Genomic DNA, 20,384 nt, shown 5'->3' with positions numbered 1-20,384 from the left:
TAGTAATCAGGAAAAGAAAAACAAACCACACATTAACAGTATGTACAAGCGGATATTGTAGGTTTATGTAACACATACATTTAATGCATAGATTCTTCAGACATATTCTGCCCAGCAACTTGTGTTGAAATGCAAAAGCACAATCTTTGGCATATTTGTTTATGCCACAGAGTTTGGACAGAACATTTGTGATTACAGAATATTGTATAAAAACATAGAAAAAGAATACATTTTTTGATCACATTTCTTCAGACCTGCCTTGCTGTTATATGTGCACCCTACATGGATAACATTAGTGGGGGTGAAGTGCTTTGATGGCTGCAGTCCTTAGTCTATGATGGCTGAAGCAAATATATCGTGTTGCGGGGGAGCAGGGCAAGAAAGATCTAGTATTGTGGAGGAGTAGTATGATGACCTTTTGACTAAAGAAGACAGGATGAAGTAGCCCAAGTTAAGACATAGCAAGAGAAGTAACACGCAACCCAACAGTGGTGGAATCTATGCCCCATGACAACAGGAACCCCCCAACCTGTAAAACAGTTCTGTCGGCCTTGCCCAATCCTGGCAAGTGTATATGCGTTGACGTATGTTTGGCTCTGCCTTACCATAGCAGAGAGTACAGCAGCTGTGGACCTTCGCTGGGATATCCCAAATACAAGTCCAACACTGGCCTGGAAGGACCCACTTACCATCAAGTATATGGCACATAATATTTTCAGAAGGGTGTATAATCTCTTCCAGGACCTCATAAAGTTGAAAGACACTGGCAAATGTTACTGTGCACTGGTCTTTTACCTTCTTCCTCAACTAGACATGTGCTTAAGGACCATAAACATTTTGGACAATTTTTTCATTTTTTCAGTTTTTGGACATCAAATCTTGTACCTGAACCTTTTGGTTCTGATTAAATTCTGAATGTTTTTTGTTTGAGTCTCTTTCTCCCTCTCAAAAACACTCAAGTCTCAACTCGATTCTCCTCCTCCCATGAAACTTTGACACAACTCAATGTACAGCCTCGACACCACCTGACACAGCCCTGTCTATAGCAAAGGTCACATGTAACAGACCTACTCCAAGCGTCACTTTTACCACCTGCCTGTACTATACACATCAAAAATACGCACACTGTTTTTTTAACTGAGAGTAATATAAAGCTGTATATTTCTCACTCTACGTCAAAAGAACTACAGAACAGACTTGCACTGCTGAGTAAGTTGTGATTGTGACAATGTGTTCATTGCAAGACTGCGCTTTGTATTTTCATCTGTCATTCCTATTCACTTCTTTTCCACCTTGTATTGAAAAGCACTGACCCTATCATTCTTCTTTACGCATCCAAATGCAAAATGATTGGACAACAAAAAATCAGATTATGCACTGGAATCAAAAAGGATTTCTTTCTACTAAATCTAACAAATGCAAACGGCATATATGTTTTCTAAAATAAACTCATACCTCTTGCTGAAATAATGGGAATATATTTTCTTTTTTGACAAGTCTAGTTGGTTACATTGAGTTACATTTATTTTAATTGGTTGGCTTACACCTGCAGCTGATTATGCTGACATTAATGCTTACTGAATCTTACCTAATACCTTAGTCTCAACGTCTTCCTAAGTGCGCTGAATATTTACGAGCTAATACTAGACCATTATTTGGAATTTCACTAAGCTGCACTTAAGTGATGACACCACCAAATCTGTATGTAATAAGATACACAAATGACTGAGCCATGTCATATACACACACACACACACACATTTAAATACATACATATACCAATCTGCCATAACATTATGACCACCTGACTAATATTGTGTAGGTCCCACTTCTGCCCCACAAAACAGCCCCGACCCATTGAGGCATGGACTCCACTAGACCTCTGAAGGTGTCTAAAGGTGTACTGTGGTATCTGCACCAAGACGTTAGCAGCAGATCCTTTAAGTCCTGTAAGTTGCGAGGTGCGGCCTCCATGGATGCATCCTGGTGCCATGTGTTCTCCATGTAAGTGACGCACCCGGCTATCCACGTAAGGTAAAATGTGATTCATCAGACCAGGCCAGCTTCTTCCATTGTTCCGTGGTCCAGTTCTTATGCTAACGTGCCCATTGCTTTTGGCAGTGGACAGGGGTCAGCATGGGCACCATTTTTCCTGCTTCTAGCTGATCAACCTCAACTTTGAGGCAAAAGGCTACCCTTGCTGCCTAATATATCCTACCCACTGGCAAGTGCTATGAGAAGATTATCCGTGTTATTCACTTCACCTGTCAGTGGTCATTATGTTATGGCTGATCGAAGTATATATACAGTGATAACAAAATTTCAAGCAGATTAGTATAGCAAGCTGTTTTTTTGTCATCATCATGATACACAAGCAAAAATCTATTACTTTTATATATGGAAAGTAACCCCCTTATAACCATCTCCATGTTAATGGATCATAGGGACTCCAGGGCTGCGATGCTTAATGTATTTATGCAAGATGGAAAAAATGTAACAATCTTGTTTAACAACAGGCAAAAGGAATATGTTATTCGTACACCTCACCTGGAACACCTGCTTGCATCCAATAATTGATGTCAGTACCCTCAGCATCATCGTAAAGGTTGGTAATGTTGATGGGTTGAAGCAGCTGCATGATTTCCATCATGATGGCCCGTGCCTCCTTATTTCCTCTAAACTGTATACCAATAGGCATGAAGGTACCCATGTCAGACTCCATCACAAGGTCAATGTTAGCGATGTCTCCCTGTTCACAAAAAAAGAGACACAACACAAGGCAAGATTTTATTAGCCAACAATAAGTGCAAAATATACGAAACCTAATATTCTCTGAGACAGACACCAGCTGCTTTGCAAAATATATCTCTTCCCAAAAAACACATTTTTCTTCCTTCTCTTTCTTTTTTTTTTTATTATGCATTAACAACAGATACAACAGTACACTTTCAAGTGTGAAAAGTTTTCTAAAAAGATTTTTAGCATTCATAATGTAGATTTGAAGACTGCAATGCAAAGTGCTTAATATTCCAGAATGCTGATATATTATATATTCCCAGAAGGAATGATGCATGATCCCATGTAAAGGTCTGTGTAAGACAGCAGTCCCTTTCTCCAAAGCGTCAGGCATAGATACAATACTTCTGCTTCGTATGTGACAGAAGGAAGAAGGCACTGCTACAGCCACAGAGGGAATAAACGTAGGATACAAATGTTTATATCGCTGGAACGCAGTAAGGAAATTCATTAGAACGTCAAACTGTGAAAGACTCTATATCTGTCATTTGGGAAATAAAATCTATACTGTTTTAAAAAAATGGCACTTACAGCAAAGACCTCTAAGACAATAGGATCATTAATGTTGTCCTATTATATTTTCTTAAAGCATTAAGAATTTTATAATTTTAAGTAACTGTTGGAAATAAAGTGCAAAAAACAGCCAAACAAAACAAATGACAATATACTATAGTTTGTTAACTAAAACTTAATTAAAACTTAAGAAAGATGTGCTTTTAACACTTGGATTACTGTGTCATCCTTTAGGCTTGAAAAACATTCAAACGTTGTAACTCTTTTAAATGATTAGCCCCTGGACCATAAAAATTACAATAAAAGGAAGGATAAAGAAGAAGAAAAGCAGATGAAAGGAAGAAACATTCCCCCTATTCAGCCTATTGATAGATTGATAGTAGGACTCTCTTCTGTATGTCTTATTGGCATTCATATAAAGTGATGTTCATTTTGTAAATTGCGAACTTGCTATAAGTAATTTTGTATTCTTCCCTTGTGTAACAGCGCTATGGAACCTGTTAGCTCTTCATAAATATAATGTAATGTAAAATGGCTAAACAATGGGCTTGATGGAATGGAATGGAAGGGTGAAACAAGTGGTAGAATGTGCTCCTGTCCTTATTTAGATGCCTGAATTCTGTTTGTTTTTTTCTATAACACAATAAATCAGAATAGAGAGAACCTTTAACATAACAGCAACATGAAAACTGTAATTATTATGCCAAACGTTATTCTTGGTGAATGGTTACTGAGTGCACTAGAACAGCTGGAGAAGGAGTGCAAAGATTCTTCGTGGATGGCTGCATGCTGTGGACAAACAGCACCGTAAAGGGATATTTCACGTGTTGACTTCACACTGCCAATTATAGAAGACACAATTTACACCTTGCCATTTGGACAAAGAGGAATATAATCTTTTTTTTTTCTTTAATAGGCTTACATTGTTTTAGCTCTTGTAAATACCGCAATCTAAATAAGATTACTTCATAAACCATTTTAGAAATGGATTGACGGCTGGCTTAGCAGTTTCTGAAGGCTCTTGTTTACTCTAATACTTTAAAAGTTTAAGCTTTTTCATGCCAAAGTAGTCACAGCACTTAGTATTACACACGTGACTCTAATTTGACTTCGTTTTATAGACAGGATCAGGATTTCTCCCCAAGATATTTGCAGTTTCCTGGCTTCATGCTTCTCAGAATATCCAGTCCAAACACTCTGATTTTCTGATTAAGGTGGAAATATCTCAACACGTTTGGTATGCCTACTAAACTTACTTAATTACAAAATTACAAAGGTAGAAAGACTAAGATCTTTGCGTAATCTATCTTTTGGGTAAGTAAAAACCTAACTGTACCCATACATGTACCAACCAACTTATCTTATCCTTATCCTGTACATTCTTGTAGAAATAATCTGCACTTTGTCTTGTGTGTCCCAAAGACCGCTAATTATACAGAAAAATCATTGGAGAGTAGCCAGTTGCCCCTCTCTGGCTGCTCTAATTTAAGAATTTGGGATAACTACCACAAGCATGTTTTTCGCTCTGATTTGGTCAACATCCAGGGGTCTGATGTTAAAAGACCTTTAAGTAACATTTACACAGCAAATGGGTCCTTCCTATGCTTCTTGCATCTGTTTTCCCGTAAATTTGGTAAAAATGAAACCTTCATTGGCTAACTGAAGAACTTCTACTGTATAATATGCCTCGAGAAGAAGCCTAGATAATCGGGAAAGCATTTATTATACTTTATTTAGCCAAAATGTATCATCTTTATCAAATGTTCATTTTTTTCTGTTGCGTGTTTTTTGGGCAGCTATATTACTGGGGCATTGGTCTGGGCTTACTTACTCCCTGGGCTGAAGGTTGCCCGTCCTCCTATGAGAAAAACAAATGCTCGGCAAGCAGTGGACTCTTTTCATAAAGGTGCTGACCAGTCTCCTGACACTTTAGATTTTGGTTTAATTGATGGTATTCAAAAAAATACCGAACAGCATCAAACTTATCTAGAACACTTGTGTTTTGCCCAAAAGCAAAGTGAGGGTGTAATTGCTGCTTAAAGCCCTCGTTACTCTAAACATTGTGATGGCTATGTGCAGAACCTCAAGTAAAACGCACAAAAAAGGCTCCAGGCAACAGCACACGATCTTTACATTAGAGCAGGCCACTTGTGCCAGTTCCCACCATTGTTGTCTGTGGTTTAACATGGTTAGATTCCAGAACAAATTCACGTTTTTGCTCTCTATGTATTGCTGAGATTGTACAATTTAAGTATTTTTATAATATTTTTCTATGGTTAATTTCAATCAGTACTCAAGAAAGAGAATCATTCCTTTATTTACAATCCGCGGTGTACGTTTTACCTAATGGTAAAAACAAACATTCAATAGCCAAGGCTGTTGCTAAATAGAGACAAATAAGCAATTATGTACTTTTGTGGAAGGGGAAAAAAAACCTAAGAAATCAAATAAATGCGTTAGAGTAATAATTAACAGTGCATTAAGCATCCTGCCTCATGTAACCATTCATTTTACTTTGATCATTTTACATTGCATATTTGTTTTTCAGGTAAATCCAAGGAAGTTGTTGGCTATTCAAAAGTAAAAAAAGGTGCAAAACAGAACAGTGGCTTATTAGTGATATAGAGTTTGGGTGACATGCATATCTCTATGTAACTCCATGTTACATACCTTTCTTTAGATGTAATGTAAGGAAGCTTTACTTTACCACCTCCCAGCACAATTTGTAGAGGTTAACACAGCAAGAGAATTTAAAAATATAGAATATAGAACAGGAGCCAATTAAGGTTTGAGTCTGTAAAGTAGGAATAATGGGCAGACTAGATGGGCTGATTTTAAATTCTATCTTGTAATGAGAGATTAGCCCACATTTTATGGTACACATCTAAATGCTCTTGGATGGGAAAGGGTGAAGATGCAGTCCAGTGAACCTAACCAGGGTCATTACTGTTCAAGGACCATATCATTTTTCGCTACCAACGGCAGATAATGGTAATGGATCAGTGAAGGGGATTTTCTAAAGCGGATTTCTAATGCACAGGTGGGTATCTGCAGTGCCCAAATTGCCATATAATATTGAGTATCTCTAACTATCTAATATTCTGAGACTCTTCAAATTCCTTGGTATTTCTTTACAGCCTGATTTTCACAACAGAAAAGTCTAACAGGGAATATTTCCAATTCTGCTGAAGGTCAAAATCAGAATTTCAAACTTCTCCAAACATGTTTATGTTTGTTGGCTGACTAAAACTTAATATAAAATACAAGACACAATAATGATTATATATCTATATATATTATATACACACACACACACTCACTGGCCACTTTATTAGGTACACCTTACTAGTACCTGGTTGCAGGGGCGGGCTGGGCCGGGGGGCAATTGCCCCCCAGGCCGCCCGAAATCTAATCTAAACGGCCGCTGGGTGCTGATGCCGCCGGCCGGCGCTACTTAAATACTTTTTTTTAAAATGTAATATGGCAAGCCGGATCGGCTATTAAATGAAAAAAAAAACAGTATTAAAGCAGCGCCAGCCGGCGGCATCAGCACCCAGCGGCCGTATGCGATGGCTGCCAAGTGATGGGAGCAGCGTGAGGGGTGAAAGCTCCGCCCCCTCGCACTCACCTTTCACCCCTCATGCCATCAGACTGCTGGAAATCGAATCTAAACGGCTGCTGGGTGCTGATGCTGCCGGCCGGCGCTACTTTATTACTTTATTTATTTATTTTTTATACGGCAAGTCGATCCGGCATATTAAATAAATAAAAAAAATCGTTCTGATGGCCGCATAGTGATGGGAGCAGCGTGAGGGGTGAAAGGTGAGTGCGAAGGGGCGGAGCCACTTCACTTGACTTGCCCCCCAGGCCTTAGGCTGCCAGCCCTACCCTGCCTGGTTGGACCCCTTTTGCTTTCAGATCTGCCTTCGTTCTTTATGGCATACTTTTACAAGGTGCTGGAAACATTCCTCAGAGATTTTGGTCCGTATGGACATGCTGGCATCACACAGTTGCTGTAGATTTGTTGGCTGCACATCCACGATGCAAATCTCCCATTCCACCACATCCCAAAGGTGCTCTATTGGATTGATATCTGGTGACTGTGGAGGCCATTGGAGTACAGTGAACTCATTGTCATGTTCAAGAAACCAGTTTGAGATGATGTGAGCTTTGTGACATGGTGCATTATCCTGCTGGACGTAGCAGATGTAGAAGATAGGTACACTGTGGTCATAAAGGGATGGCCATGGTCAGCAATAATACTCAGGTAGGTGTTTAAATGAGGCTCAATTGGTACTAAGGGGCCCAAAGTGTGCCAAGAAAATGTCCCCCACACTATTACACCGCCACCCTGAACCGTTGATACAAGGCAAGATGGATCCATGCTTTCATGTTTACGCCAAAATCTGACCCTGCCATCTGCGCAGCTGGAATCGAGACTCATCAGACCAGGTAACGTTCTTCCAGTCTTCCATTGTCCAGTTTTGGTGAGCCTGTGAGAATTGTAGCCTCAGTTTCCCGTCCTTAGCTAACATGAGTGGCACCCGGTGTGGTCTTCTGCTGCTGTAGCCCATCTGCTTCGAGGTTCAATGTGTTGTGCGTTCAGAGATGGTATTCTGCATACCTAGGTTGTCATCTGCAACCAGTCTGCCTATTCTCCTCAACAAGGCATTTTCATCCACACAACTGCCGCTCACTGGATATTTTCTCTTTTTCGGACCATTCTCTGTAAACCCTAGAGATGGTTGTGCGTAAGAATCCCAATAGATCAGCAGTTTCTGAAATACTCAGACTGGCCCGTCTGGCACCAACAACCATGCCACGTTCAAAGTCACTTAAATCCCCTTTCTTCCCCATTGTAATGCTTGGTTTGAACTTCAGCAAGTTGTCTTGATCATGTCTACATGCCTACATGTGATTGGCTGATTAGCTATTTGTGTCAACAAGCAATTGAACGGGTGTACCTAATAAAGTGGCCAGTGAGTGTATGTATGTGTGTGTGTGTGTGTGTGTGTGTGTGTATTTTCCGTCTTTTTAGTACAAGTGCATTGTGCATACACACTAACCCTATGCTCTAGACACAGAGAGGGCTTTGTGTGTGCTAGTTGTACGCAGAATAAGGTTTATTCACTAAAGGGAGAATTGTGCTTTCTATAACTATATATAATGAAGGTCCAGCCCAGTGTTAGGCTCTGTGTCTTGTTGGCTGCTGCTGTAGTGTGCATCCAGTTACTGTTTGTCTGTTCCTCATTTTTGTTTGCCTGTTCCTTGTATTAAACCTTCGCCACCCAGTTTCCTATCTGCTACACGTAAGCACCTTGGCTTCTGTTTCTCCAGTTTTAGAGAATAATACGTCTCTAACTTTAAATAAATATTAAATAAACCTATTTTATCCTAATCGTACCTAAAAATAAGCCAGATTTTAGAATGCAAACATATGTCTTGCAAAATCTTTTCCTCAGAAATAGATCATTTCTCCATAGCAGCTGTTTTGCCAATAGATTAAAGAGAACCGACAGCATCCAAAGTGGCAAGCCAACAACATTTCTTTATAGAGTCACACTTCCCCCACATCTTGACTCATGGCAGATTGTATCCAGCTATGTTGGTTACCAGCAGGGATACAGTCAACAAAGAATGCATATTGAGACATAAATAGCATTTAACTGACTTGTGGTCTTAAAAATTAAATGAAAAGCCTTACATGATAATTTGGCAGTATCAGGAAAAACCCAAAGTAAACGATTGCAGTTCCTTTTATGTTTTAGTCGTTATACTCACATGATTACTGAAGTGAGTTTAGATAGCAGTAAAAATAAATGTTGAAACTGACTTACATGGTTTTGTTGCTATGATGTGGAAACCATTCATTTAGGAACAGATGTATATGTTTATTGCGTCATCTGAATTCAAATGTAGAAAATGGAAACCACAATGTCTAACACAATATAACAAAAATATATGTGGACCAATTTTCTTTATCAATAGTATCTATGGAGCTTTTTGAAATTGCATGATGATGATGATGATGATGATGATTCTTTAGTTAAGCACTCGCATTTATTTGCAATGCTCTAGAGTTTAAATATGGCGTAGTTAACAAGTACATAACAAAAATACACTTTGAGCTGAGCAGGTAAATATATATCATTTTAGGCCACCTCTGAGCCCAGAGTTGCCATGAGAGAACAAGGAAGGGCAGAGAGAACATATGAGGCATCCAAGCCCAATAATCTGGACAGCTTGTCTCTCTCTATATTAGTGTCAACGTGCCCAATACCTAAATAATTCTGTCAGGGGCAAGCCATGAAAAGTCTGGAAAGCGGGCTCAAAAATCTCTGGTGGACCTGGAAAAGGAGTTCCTGTCCAGAAATACCCTCAAGAGCTTGAGTATATCAGAAGATGCAGAAATGAAGGTCCAAATTAAGACCTTCCCACTCTACCTATTTAAGACAAATTCTAAAAAGACTCTTAGCCAAGGAAAAATCAAATCCTAAAGATTTCATTTTACTCCATTTTTGTTGAACTAACTCAAGTTGAAGGTGTCTGTACTGGCATGTAAAGCCTTTTAATTCTCAAAGTATATTTGTGTAATGAATTCCACTTCGGGCTGTAATTAGAGTTACTTTCTGTATTGGGATTTTCTGGTTTTATACCTCCTTTAAACAATATTCATTATAGCAATATTTTAGACTCAAACATTAATTAGCTATTACAATTAGAATTATTTTAAAATGTACAATTAGAATTATTTTAAAATGTACATCTCTAAGTCTGTTTTTTACAAAAAATAAAAATAAAACTAAGTGTTCTGTTATATTTAAAAACTGTTTGTATTAAAGTATTTCTTTCTTGCAACCAAGACTGAACTTTTATTAATTAACCTTTACTCATTATGCATTGGATTTTTGGTGACATAATCTGATGACAAACTATTCCAAAATCCTTTTTAAATCTTAAATGAGCAAAAGTGATTGGCTGGAGGTGGGGGGAGTGACAGAGATCAAAGATTTTATTGGTGGCGGAGTGAACAGACCTTAATGGCAATCATTGAGGAATGTCTGAACCAGAACAAAGATTTAAAAAAAAAAATAATTATGTTTTATGAAGGAATCTTGGGCAACCCAAGCTACATGACATGCTTGTTATCGTATTACAGAGAGGCAGAATATAACGGTTCTATATAAATCAACTGAAACAGCATTTGGAGACCAAATATACATATTATATATACACATCTTACCTTGTGTCGCTCATAGTATTGGCCAGCACCCACTCCACCCTGTTCTTCTCCAGTCCAAAGAACTAGACGGATTGTTCTTTTAGGACGCAAACCTGAAGGGTGCCAAAAAGAGACAGATATAAATAGATATTTATACCAGAACACACTTTTTTGAGATAGCCAGAACTATCGTTGACTGTAACTTATCTTTAGCCAACTTGAAGCCATCTAGCTCTTATTGAACTACAAGTATCAAGCCTCTTGTCCAACTATAAGTAGGCTGGGAATTCGGAAATGTGATTTAACAGCCCCTGGAGCACCGCATGACCTGCATTGCAAAGAATGAAATTATTTCCCAAAGACAGGTATCTAAGGAGAGGATTATCTCCCCAAGATCAGATGTTTAGAATTATCTTTAAAATAAGCATAGGGTTAGTAGTGCCTGGGTGCAGTATTTAGCTGGCCCCCCCATTAACTAAAACACACACATGCATACTAAGATACAAACACCCACTCACTCTAACTCCATAGACATACAGATCTATACAAACACTCCCGCTAACACCATACACTAAAAAACAAACACCAGCATACAGTAACTCACACACACATGCTAAAAACCACACAATTTACTGACATACAGTAACGCAAGTTCACTCTAACAACACCATACACTTCCAAATACATGCATACCCACCGCCAATCATTCTCTCCCTCTTGTAGTTCTCCCTCCCTGTCCTTCTCTCTTATCTCACGAGGAGCACTGTCTTCACTGAGGCTTGCATTCTCCGGGCAGCTGGCACCGTACTACCGTGTGTCACATAATGTGTGCTACTTAACCCTGCTGGGCATCTTATTTAGCAAGGGGCCTGGGTGCGACCATGCGGTCGTCTTAGCGCGTCCCTGGCACAAACTCTGCCATTAAAATTCAAAACAATATAAAATAAAGACTGAACACTGTTCATACAACACTGCCAGTGTACAGTATACACATCACAAGATTGTAAATTTGCCAATCCCAAAAATAATGGTGACTGAAGAGGCCAAACACGTGGATCTTATTTTTTTGGGTGGTTTGATATTTATTCAGAAGTCCATCGCGACCATTACGCTTGTGAGCCATACTAATCACCAGTGTGCATTAACAGGCGATATTTGCTTTGAAATGATTGTTCTGCTGGATTTATACACTGGGTAACTTCAGATAGCCTACAGTAGAAACCATTTAATGGCACCATACGTGCCAGTTCTGTACTTGAGTTTCTACAGCCACATATAAGACTAGAAATCAGCTTTTCACTTTGCAAGAATCCAGAAAAACAACCTCTGGTTGAACTGACATTATTATACCTGAAACTGAAAAGACTTTTGCAAAGTAAACGGCGGTATCCATGAGAGCACAATAGCAGGAATTGTTGAAAAGGAGCTCTCTAAATTCTTCCATTATAAACCGGTGAAAGATATTTTCTTGCGTCTAAATCTTGATGGGGTATTAGACATACCAGTCCTGCTCAGTCTGGAATTTGCTACATATAATTGCGTATCTACATTTACTTTTGTGGCATGGTTCCTGTCTATAATATAAAAAATATGTCTAAAAAGTAAACTATAAATTAAAACTGGCAGTATTCACAGAGAACAACATCAGACCATCTAGCGTTATATTGTCAAATAGCAACTACTTATACCCATATCACAATTGTTTGTGAACAGTACAGATTAACTTCAGGGACAGATTCACAAATATTTAAAGTGCAATTTTAAGTCATCCCAAAAAAAAAAAAAAAAGACTTTTTCTCATGTAACAAGGCTAACAAATGCAAAATTAGAAAGTGATATATGCTTTGCAATAAACGGCACAGGATATTGTCTAAGAAATGTTCTGTTTAATGCTCTTTCTCTAACTGTACACATGAAACCTATTATTTAGAAAGTGATTTCCATTAATTGAATGTTACTGGAAGCAAGGAAAATAAGAATAGATTAAAAGCAGTGTTTAGTAAAGTGTTGATGGTTCTCATACACTTTTCAAATTAAACTACAAAACAAACAATAAGACCAAAGAACAGCTTAACATTCTGCTATGTCTCAATGTTAAAAACAGATTATGTAAATTGCATTAATATATAACGCTACTTTATATTGGCACCAGCACACAAAGATTAATTGATTAGAAAAAAAATTATTCAAAGAAACTTCAAAGGGACACTCCAGCCATCATATGCACTTTAATGCAAATGATAGCTGCTTACTCCCTTTAAAGTGCATTTGAGTCTTTTCTCAGCTAAATGCCCTGCAGGAGGTGCATTCGGCCGAATGCACCTCCCTGCACATGATCTACTCACCTGCAGGCTCTACTTAATGCTGCACAAAGGGGTCTGTTTAGTCTTCCTATTGGTTTTAATAGGATCATGCTCCTGCCACCCATTGGCTGCTTAAGCTGTCAGTTAGCGACAGGACAGATTTCCAATAAAATCAATGAGAGTAAATACTTACTGCCACTGATAGCTTAAACAGCAAATCAGTGGCACCAAATTTCAAATAATGGAGAAACAAGGAAGATTTTGCAGCACGGGTATAACTTCTTTGCATATTGAATTATTCAGAGAGTTAGGGTTAGTCACAGAGTACTTTTATATGCATTATTCTATTGTAGGGGTGTCAGGGACAGTAAACTTTAAGATATGATCTAGAACAATGGAGACTGGCGGACTGGAGCAAGGCGGAGAATGAAGTTGAGGTAGAAAAGTCATGGTGCAGGGTCAAAATAGTCAAAGCTAATGTATGCGGGGGGAGAATGTCTAAAACTCACCCCTTACACATCCCATAAAAAGGCATTCAATGCACTGATGGTTTTTGATTTGTGCCCATACTACTGGCCCTAAGGAAGTGACACCATGATAATGTTTATCATCTCAGCACCGCTGCACATACTGTATGTGTGAATTATCACCAATATTAAGGTGATAAAAGATGTTTTTCATGCTGTGTAAAACAGAAGAAAAATTGTGAAAAAAACCAAGCTACAAAAACAGCTTTTTACAACGGCAATGTCTTTTAGTATGGAATGGTAGTATTTCTCATATAAACGGTATAATGAAAGCCATCATCATTCCTTATTTACAAGTTGGTAATAATATAGCATAGAACTTACAAAGAATCTTACAAAGGAAATAGCTTTCAATAAAATATTAATAAACAGTAAAGGTACTTGACAAACAAAATCATCTTTAAGGAAGACACATAAAAATGCATTTTTTTTATTTTTTATATTGATTTTATTGAACTATGAGAAACTAATATTCAACAATATTAGTTAACAACTTAACTAATATTCATTACATTAAAAAGTTAATCAGATATTGGCATGCAATACAGAACATTTTATGCAGCAAAACTCATAGCATAACCAATAAAGTTGAAGGGGATAAGGGATTGTTACATAGCAGAAATTCCTAAGAAATACCAAGGCTTTGGTTAGTACAGCATGCGTTCATTTTTTATGCCTTTCAAGCTCACAGAACATGGGCAGCTGCAAGACAATGTCCCTGTAAAAAGGATTGTGTCTTCCAGAATTCAATGGCTGCATTTATATAAAACCACAATAATACATTTATTCTGTGTATATTTTAGTTCAGCTTTCTTTATTTTAACCCTGGAAAAGTCCATAACAATGGAATTGTGATGTTGTGCCTGTCTCTTAAAAGAATCATACAAGATAACACGATTTAGGGAACTTACATTTCTAACTTTAACACAATGCAACATAAAAGCAAAAACAAGTTTGATAAAGATAAATTATAAAGAATCTGTTTTATGCTAGTGTGTGTCTCTCTGATTTATCAACTGAAGGGCAGTAACGGAGGCCACTTGATCTTCTTAATAGTTGTGCCATCTCTGCTCATATCCCCATGTTTAGGAGGGACTGTCAACCTTTGGAACTCCAAGCCTTCAGTCCCTTTTACCCCTCACCAATGTCCATCTTTTGTAGGAAAACAGAACTGTGGATATTTCACTGTGTTCTAATTATTTGTTTATAAAACAGAAACGGTGTTTATACATTAAACTGAGCTAATAAAATACAGTCCTCTTCTTCTAAATATCTAACTTCACAAAGTCACATAAAAAGTCTCAGTAAAACATTAAAAGTGGCCATCTTGATATGATTTGCTACTGCCAAGCTCTATATATAACAGCAATATAACAATGCATGTTTTTTTGTATTTCAATGTGTCCTTACATCTAAGCGTCCAAAAATGCAAGTAATAAAAAAGTATAATTTTTCAGCTTTTCGTCGGAAAAAACTGAATCAAAGTTAAAGTCACCTTGAGGTTGTACAACACCTCTTACAAGATGAGAGCAAGGAGTAACTACGAGAAATATGGTGGCTTGACATACTACTGTTCCTCCTCCATAATAGATATAAGACATGTATTGTATTAAGTGCTGTGTAAATTGTTGGCGCTACATTAATAAAAGATCATTATAATAATAATAAGATATGAAGATGTTTTAAAGATATTGCAGTAATATAATACAAATGTATAGTAATGTCACTGTGTAGAGAAGTAGTATTGTTAGATGTGAAGTGTGGGAAGGTGAGGACCTTGAGAGAGCAGAATAGCTGGTGCCGGCTTACCCCCTCTTGAGCCAACAATGGTAGGGAGTGTGTGCGAGTATGTGTGTATGTTAGTTTGTGTGAGTAAGGATCAGTGGGTGGGTGTTAGTGTGTGTTGTTGGATAGTGTGTGCATGTATATTAAAGAGTGGTGTGTATGCCACGTGTGAGTATGAGATTGTATATCCACGTGTACTCTTATAGTGTGCTATATATATCATAATATTAGTGTATGGGGTTAGCATGCCTGTACATGATTGTATGGTGTTAGCATGTGTGTGTGCTACTGTAAGGGGTTAATGTTTGTGAGCATATGTTAGGATATGTGTTTCTGTATGTGTATGTTAGCATGTGTAAGTGTATGGTGTTATCAAGAGGGTGTGTGTGTGTTAGTAGTTGGTGTTAGCCAATGTGTGTGAGTTTGTGTGACAGAGTATGGTTTTGGAGTGTTAGGGGTGACCCTAGGGTTAGTAGGGGAAATGAGGAGCAGAGGAGAAGTAATGCGTGGGTATTTAAGTGTACAGTGGTAGAGTGAGGGGGTGTTAGAGGGACTTTGTGTGTTAGTATGTTATTTATGTACAGATGTTAGTTATAGGAAGGCCTTGAAGAAATACTGCACCCAGTCACCACTAACTCTAGGCCTGCCCCTGTGTACAAAAGGTCTAACATCCAAATGCTCTGTAATGCCAATTGCTGCATTCCCTCAACCAGGGCTTTCTGAGATATTTCATTTTTATTTCCTAGCACCTTTTATTTGGTATTCTTTAGGTCCTAACCTTTAACACCACCCATGCACTTTGACTTTGTTGGCCGCCTCTTCAAACCTCTAACTTGTCTTATTGTCTTCAGAAGTTTTTCATGCCTGCCCTGACCTTTGGTGTGTTCCTGACTATGGATTTGTCTAATCCTTCGGGTATCAGCTGAAGGCATCATGGTTTAGTTATTGTTTTTACATAGACTGTCACTCCCCGCTTTTGTTCCGGTTTCCTGATTCACTGCTAGTATGACATGGAAGGTGAATGGAACTTTATACTGGTTTTCATCTAACTTAATCACATGATGGGCAAGTCAGACACAAGAGAAAATCTTCCAATTCTTCAGAAGGCAATCGATGTTTTTTTCAGAGCTGCCTGCTAATACAATATGCAATGAATCATAGAAAGAAAAGGTCTTCAAATAACACTACATCATAGGTATCTTTTTAGACAACTTTTAACGCAGGGTTAACATAGGTCAAGAACAAGAATTTGAAACTAACAAGCTTCTATTATCTTAATTCCTTCAACTGCTGCAATATATTTCCTGGAAATATTTGGCTATCTTTGATGTTGGAGAACTTGTAGACTGATGGCATAAATGAAGAAGATTTATATATATGAAAGACTAGAAGTTATGTAGGGAATGTTAACATAAACATTTCAAACGTATTATTATTATTTTTTTATTATAGTTCAATCTATGTGCTTAGTTTATAATATATATATATATATATATATATATATATATATATATATATATATATATATATATATATGCTTTGACTGTCTCATAGCACTTAGAATCTGTATTTTAATGATGTAATATAACATGGAATTTATATGTTTCCTAGAATGGCTAGAAGAAGCTAGGCAGCCATGCAGTACAATATTTGTTCAAAAGACTGTATTGGGATCATCAAACTTGCTGTTCCGTGTACTTTGATTAATTTAACGCTTTTTACTAAATGCCACATTAGAAATGTCATTCCTAGTATTGTTGATTGCCCAAATCATCCCTGCAAATAATTATTTATTGCTATTAAAACTTGCACTGTCATGTGACACAAAAGCAGACACTCAGTACGTGTTGCCATAGAAACCAAGAAAGCGTCTTAAAAGGTTTCTTTGTAGCTGTTTTCATGTAATAAGACTTCCAGTGGAGAAAATAACTTCAGATCTTTATTCCGTTAAGAGTTTATTTTTTTTAACATACTAGAGCGTGCAACTGTTGGTCTAAGTGGAACAGTACCTTTAATAAAGGGATAGCCGCTTCAATAAATATGTGTCTACACAACGTCTGTATTCATGATAATACTAGATAAAATGATAAAATGTATCTGACTGCAGAAAAAAATGTGCATTTTTAAAATAAAATCTAGCCTGGTATCGTATGGGTGTTTTTGAGTCATGACTATAGAAAATACAATCTAAAAACCACCGGGTTAGCACTCACCGCAATTTTTACAGATATACGATAGGAACAAATGAATTAAAAATGATTTGTAGTTGAACCTCATAAATATTTACCAAGGTCTTTAATGAGAGACAGCGCTTCCCATGATATAAAGGCTCCCCCACCATCATCCATGGCTCCTTGCCCAACGTCCCAGCTATCCAGATGTCCGCTGACAATTACAACCTAAAAACAGAAAACAAAGAAACATAAGTTACAAAATGCATATTTTTTTTTTTTGTTAGAGTTTCACATTCTTTTAAAAACATCTGTTCCATTAAATATGTACCAATTGTTCTTTATTTAACTGCTATTTAAATGAAATAATTTGTCTTTTTGGATTATAGCAGAATCTGGCTCTTTGTAACAAACTGATGCAGGATTTTGGAATGAGAACAACTATTTCAAGAGCCGGAAACATTGTAGTTCAATCCAGAGTTATACACAAATTTCAACAATGTTTAACAATGTATACAAATTCATAAATTGGCACAAAAAAACATAATTTCTTGCTTAAGCAGAAGAAAAGCTGGGAAATCCGAGATAAAGTTCTTTGAAATTACGTTTTCTCCTCCATGTGCTTTTGGCAATGATATCAGACAGGACATCACACATAACAACAATGACATAGTGATGACATCAGAAATGCCTTCATTAATTACCTTACCCATGGCATTACTAGTAAACATCAAAGATCCTGCACCACTGTCCACCAACTGTCAACACTAACTTTACACTTATTTAAAGCTTTAGTAGTGCTTCAGTTGTCCTTGTCAGACAACAACCCATTTGCTGACTCCTAGGGTATTAAGACCTGGTTTCATGTTCAGCATTATTATTTATTGCTTTATATAGCACCATCATATTCCGCAGCGCTGTACAATGAGCAAACAGGACAAAACAAGTAGTATATAACATAACTTTAGATGTTTTAGAATACACAGAGGAAGATCACTTCTCATCACCATACACCATCACATTACTGACATGGACACATAAATCAAAAGATTAACATCAACATCAACACATTAAGGATGATGTCCCTGTTCACCATGTTTATGTATTCAAATATATTTATTTCCTTCTTTTTTATTCTATTGAATCATCTATATATAAACTGCTCCTGGATACGTTAGTATGTATTAGCACGTGCAAATATTAACATAATCTGTTGATATGTTTTGGGAAAAAGCCCCAGTAAAAGATAAATAAAAAATATAATAAAAATATAATAAAACATAAAAAAAGGTAATGCGGTAATGCTTTGCAGTCACTTTCATTCTCATATTAATACAGAAATTACATTAGAAACCACAATTGAGAAGATGATATGGCTCCAGTCATTAGATAAAGCTAACATTTTTTTCATTTCCCTTTAAATGAATTTTCCCTTGAGCTTATAGGGTTCCTGTAGATATAGGCGGAAAATAGATGGTGATTTCACAAGAAATAAATTATATTTTATCCTGAAATGGTTAGAAAAAATAAGCACAAGAATACCATACTAAATATTATATTGTATATCAAATGTACGTTTTGCTTAAATATTAACATTTTATTATCAATTAGTGGAAATATTGTCATGTAACATTTAAGAGGTAGGATACTTAGTGTCTCCTGCACCAAATAAAAAAAAAAAAATTAAAAAAAAATCTTTTATTCCTCAAGATTCTGTAACGATTCAGTTAGTTTCCAAACAGAACCTTAACAATATTTTATGGTGAATGGTCAAAACACTTGAGAATATAATATTCATATAATATAAAATCTCATGCAAATAAGTCCAGAAATTATAAAGTCCTTTAGTCATTTTATTTTAACGAGAGGGTAGTAGATAAATGCCTCCCGTCAGAAGTGGTAGAGGTAAATACAGTAACGGAATAGGGATTTAGCATCGTAAATCTAAGAGGAAACCAAGGTTTATTAAGGTCTGAGTCTTTGCATCAGGAAAAATGGGCAGACTGAATGGTTCTTATCTGCTGTCAAATTCTAAGTTTCTCATTTTTCATTTTGTATTAAACTGTTAAAAGTTTACATTTTAATGTTTCAAATGCTTATTGGTAACGTCGAGAATTCCCTGCCTTGCAAGGTACTAAAAATGATCACGGCTAGTTTAATAAAATGTGCCCTCACCTGAAAGTAATTTCACAATCTATTACATCTTATTGTGTGAGCTTAAGCTATTAATACGGTGAAGCACATGAGAAGGTTCCGGACTTCTAGAATTCAACAATAGGAAGCTCCTTTAATTACAGCAACTTTTTACTCTAAAGAATAACTAATCACTCTGATCAATAACCGGCCGTGAAGTGTTCATATTCATGGAAAAGCAGATCCGTTTCTGCTACATGAAAAATCACATAGCCTGGAGCATTCATCTTCTCATTTCATACAAAGTAAGAATGTATAAAGTTATTATCAGTGCATTTCCAGAATGCTCTCAGCCAGAATCCAAAAAATTTTAACTCTGTATTTAGGAATATAGATAAAACTTGCGTTTGTTAATACGTTTCTAAAGCTTTCTGGACACATTTCTTTACAATGTCCCAATTCCTGTATCATTTTTTGTTCTGCGGTGATAGGGAGGACATTGTATTGTCTTTTAATGTCTTTATCAGATAAGTAATATATAATTAGTTTATTGCTAATTGGCATGCTGTCCCAAGTATACACTAACAGGCTGTATTATTAATTATTATTACTTTGTATAAGGGATATCAGGGGGTTTATGTCTGAAATGCCCATGTGTCTACACATTGGGTTGATATCTGAGCTCCACTTTATTGTTCATTTTCTTATTATTTGAGTGTTTTACGAGAAATAGCACTTTAAATATACAATGTAAAAATCACAGTTTTCCTCTTGGCTCCTATTAATCAATGTCATTCCACAACAGGGTAACGTAAACTTGGAGATCAATGTAGATGTCCACTGAGGAGCATTTGGAAACACAGGGCTGAGTAGGCCACAGGGCTGAGTAGGCCACAGGGCAATAGGGATTTTTTTGAATTATCAACTGATGACA

General features: G+C 36.9%; 1 protein-coding gene across 1 annotated transcript in view; it reads right to left on the bottom strand.

Moving 5' to 3' along the window:
- CPQ (carboxypeptidase Q) overlaps window positions 1-20,384 on the bottom strand; it is a 129,040-nt gene that overhangs the window by 17,702 nt on the left and 90,954 nt on the right. The window contains exons 6-8 of the mRNA XM_053467199.1: window positions 17,434-17,545; window positions 10,553-10,644; window positions 2,548-2,749 (exon numbers count right to left, since the gene is read on the bottom strand). Coding sequence (XP_053323174.1) covers window positions 2,548-2,749; window positions 10,553-10,644; window positions 17,434-17,545 — 406 coding nt within the window. The remainder of the gene's footprint in view (window positions 1-2,547; window positions 2,750-10,552; window positions 10,645-17,433; window positions 17,546-20,384) is intronic.

This window comes from Spea bombifrons, chromosome 5 (assembly GCF_027358695.1).
Source record: "Spea bombifrons isolate aSpeBom1 chromosome 5, aSpeBom1.2.pri, whole genome shotgun sequence".
In the NCBI taxonomy this organism is placed as follows: Eukaryota; Metazoa; Chordata; class Amphibia; order Anura; family Pelobatidae; genus Spea; species Spea bombifrons.
This window is presented reverse-complemented; position numbering and strand designations above follow the sequence as displayed.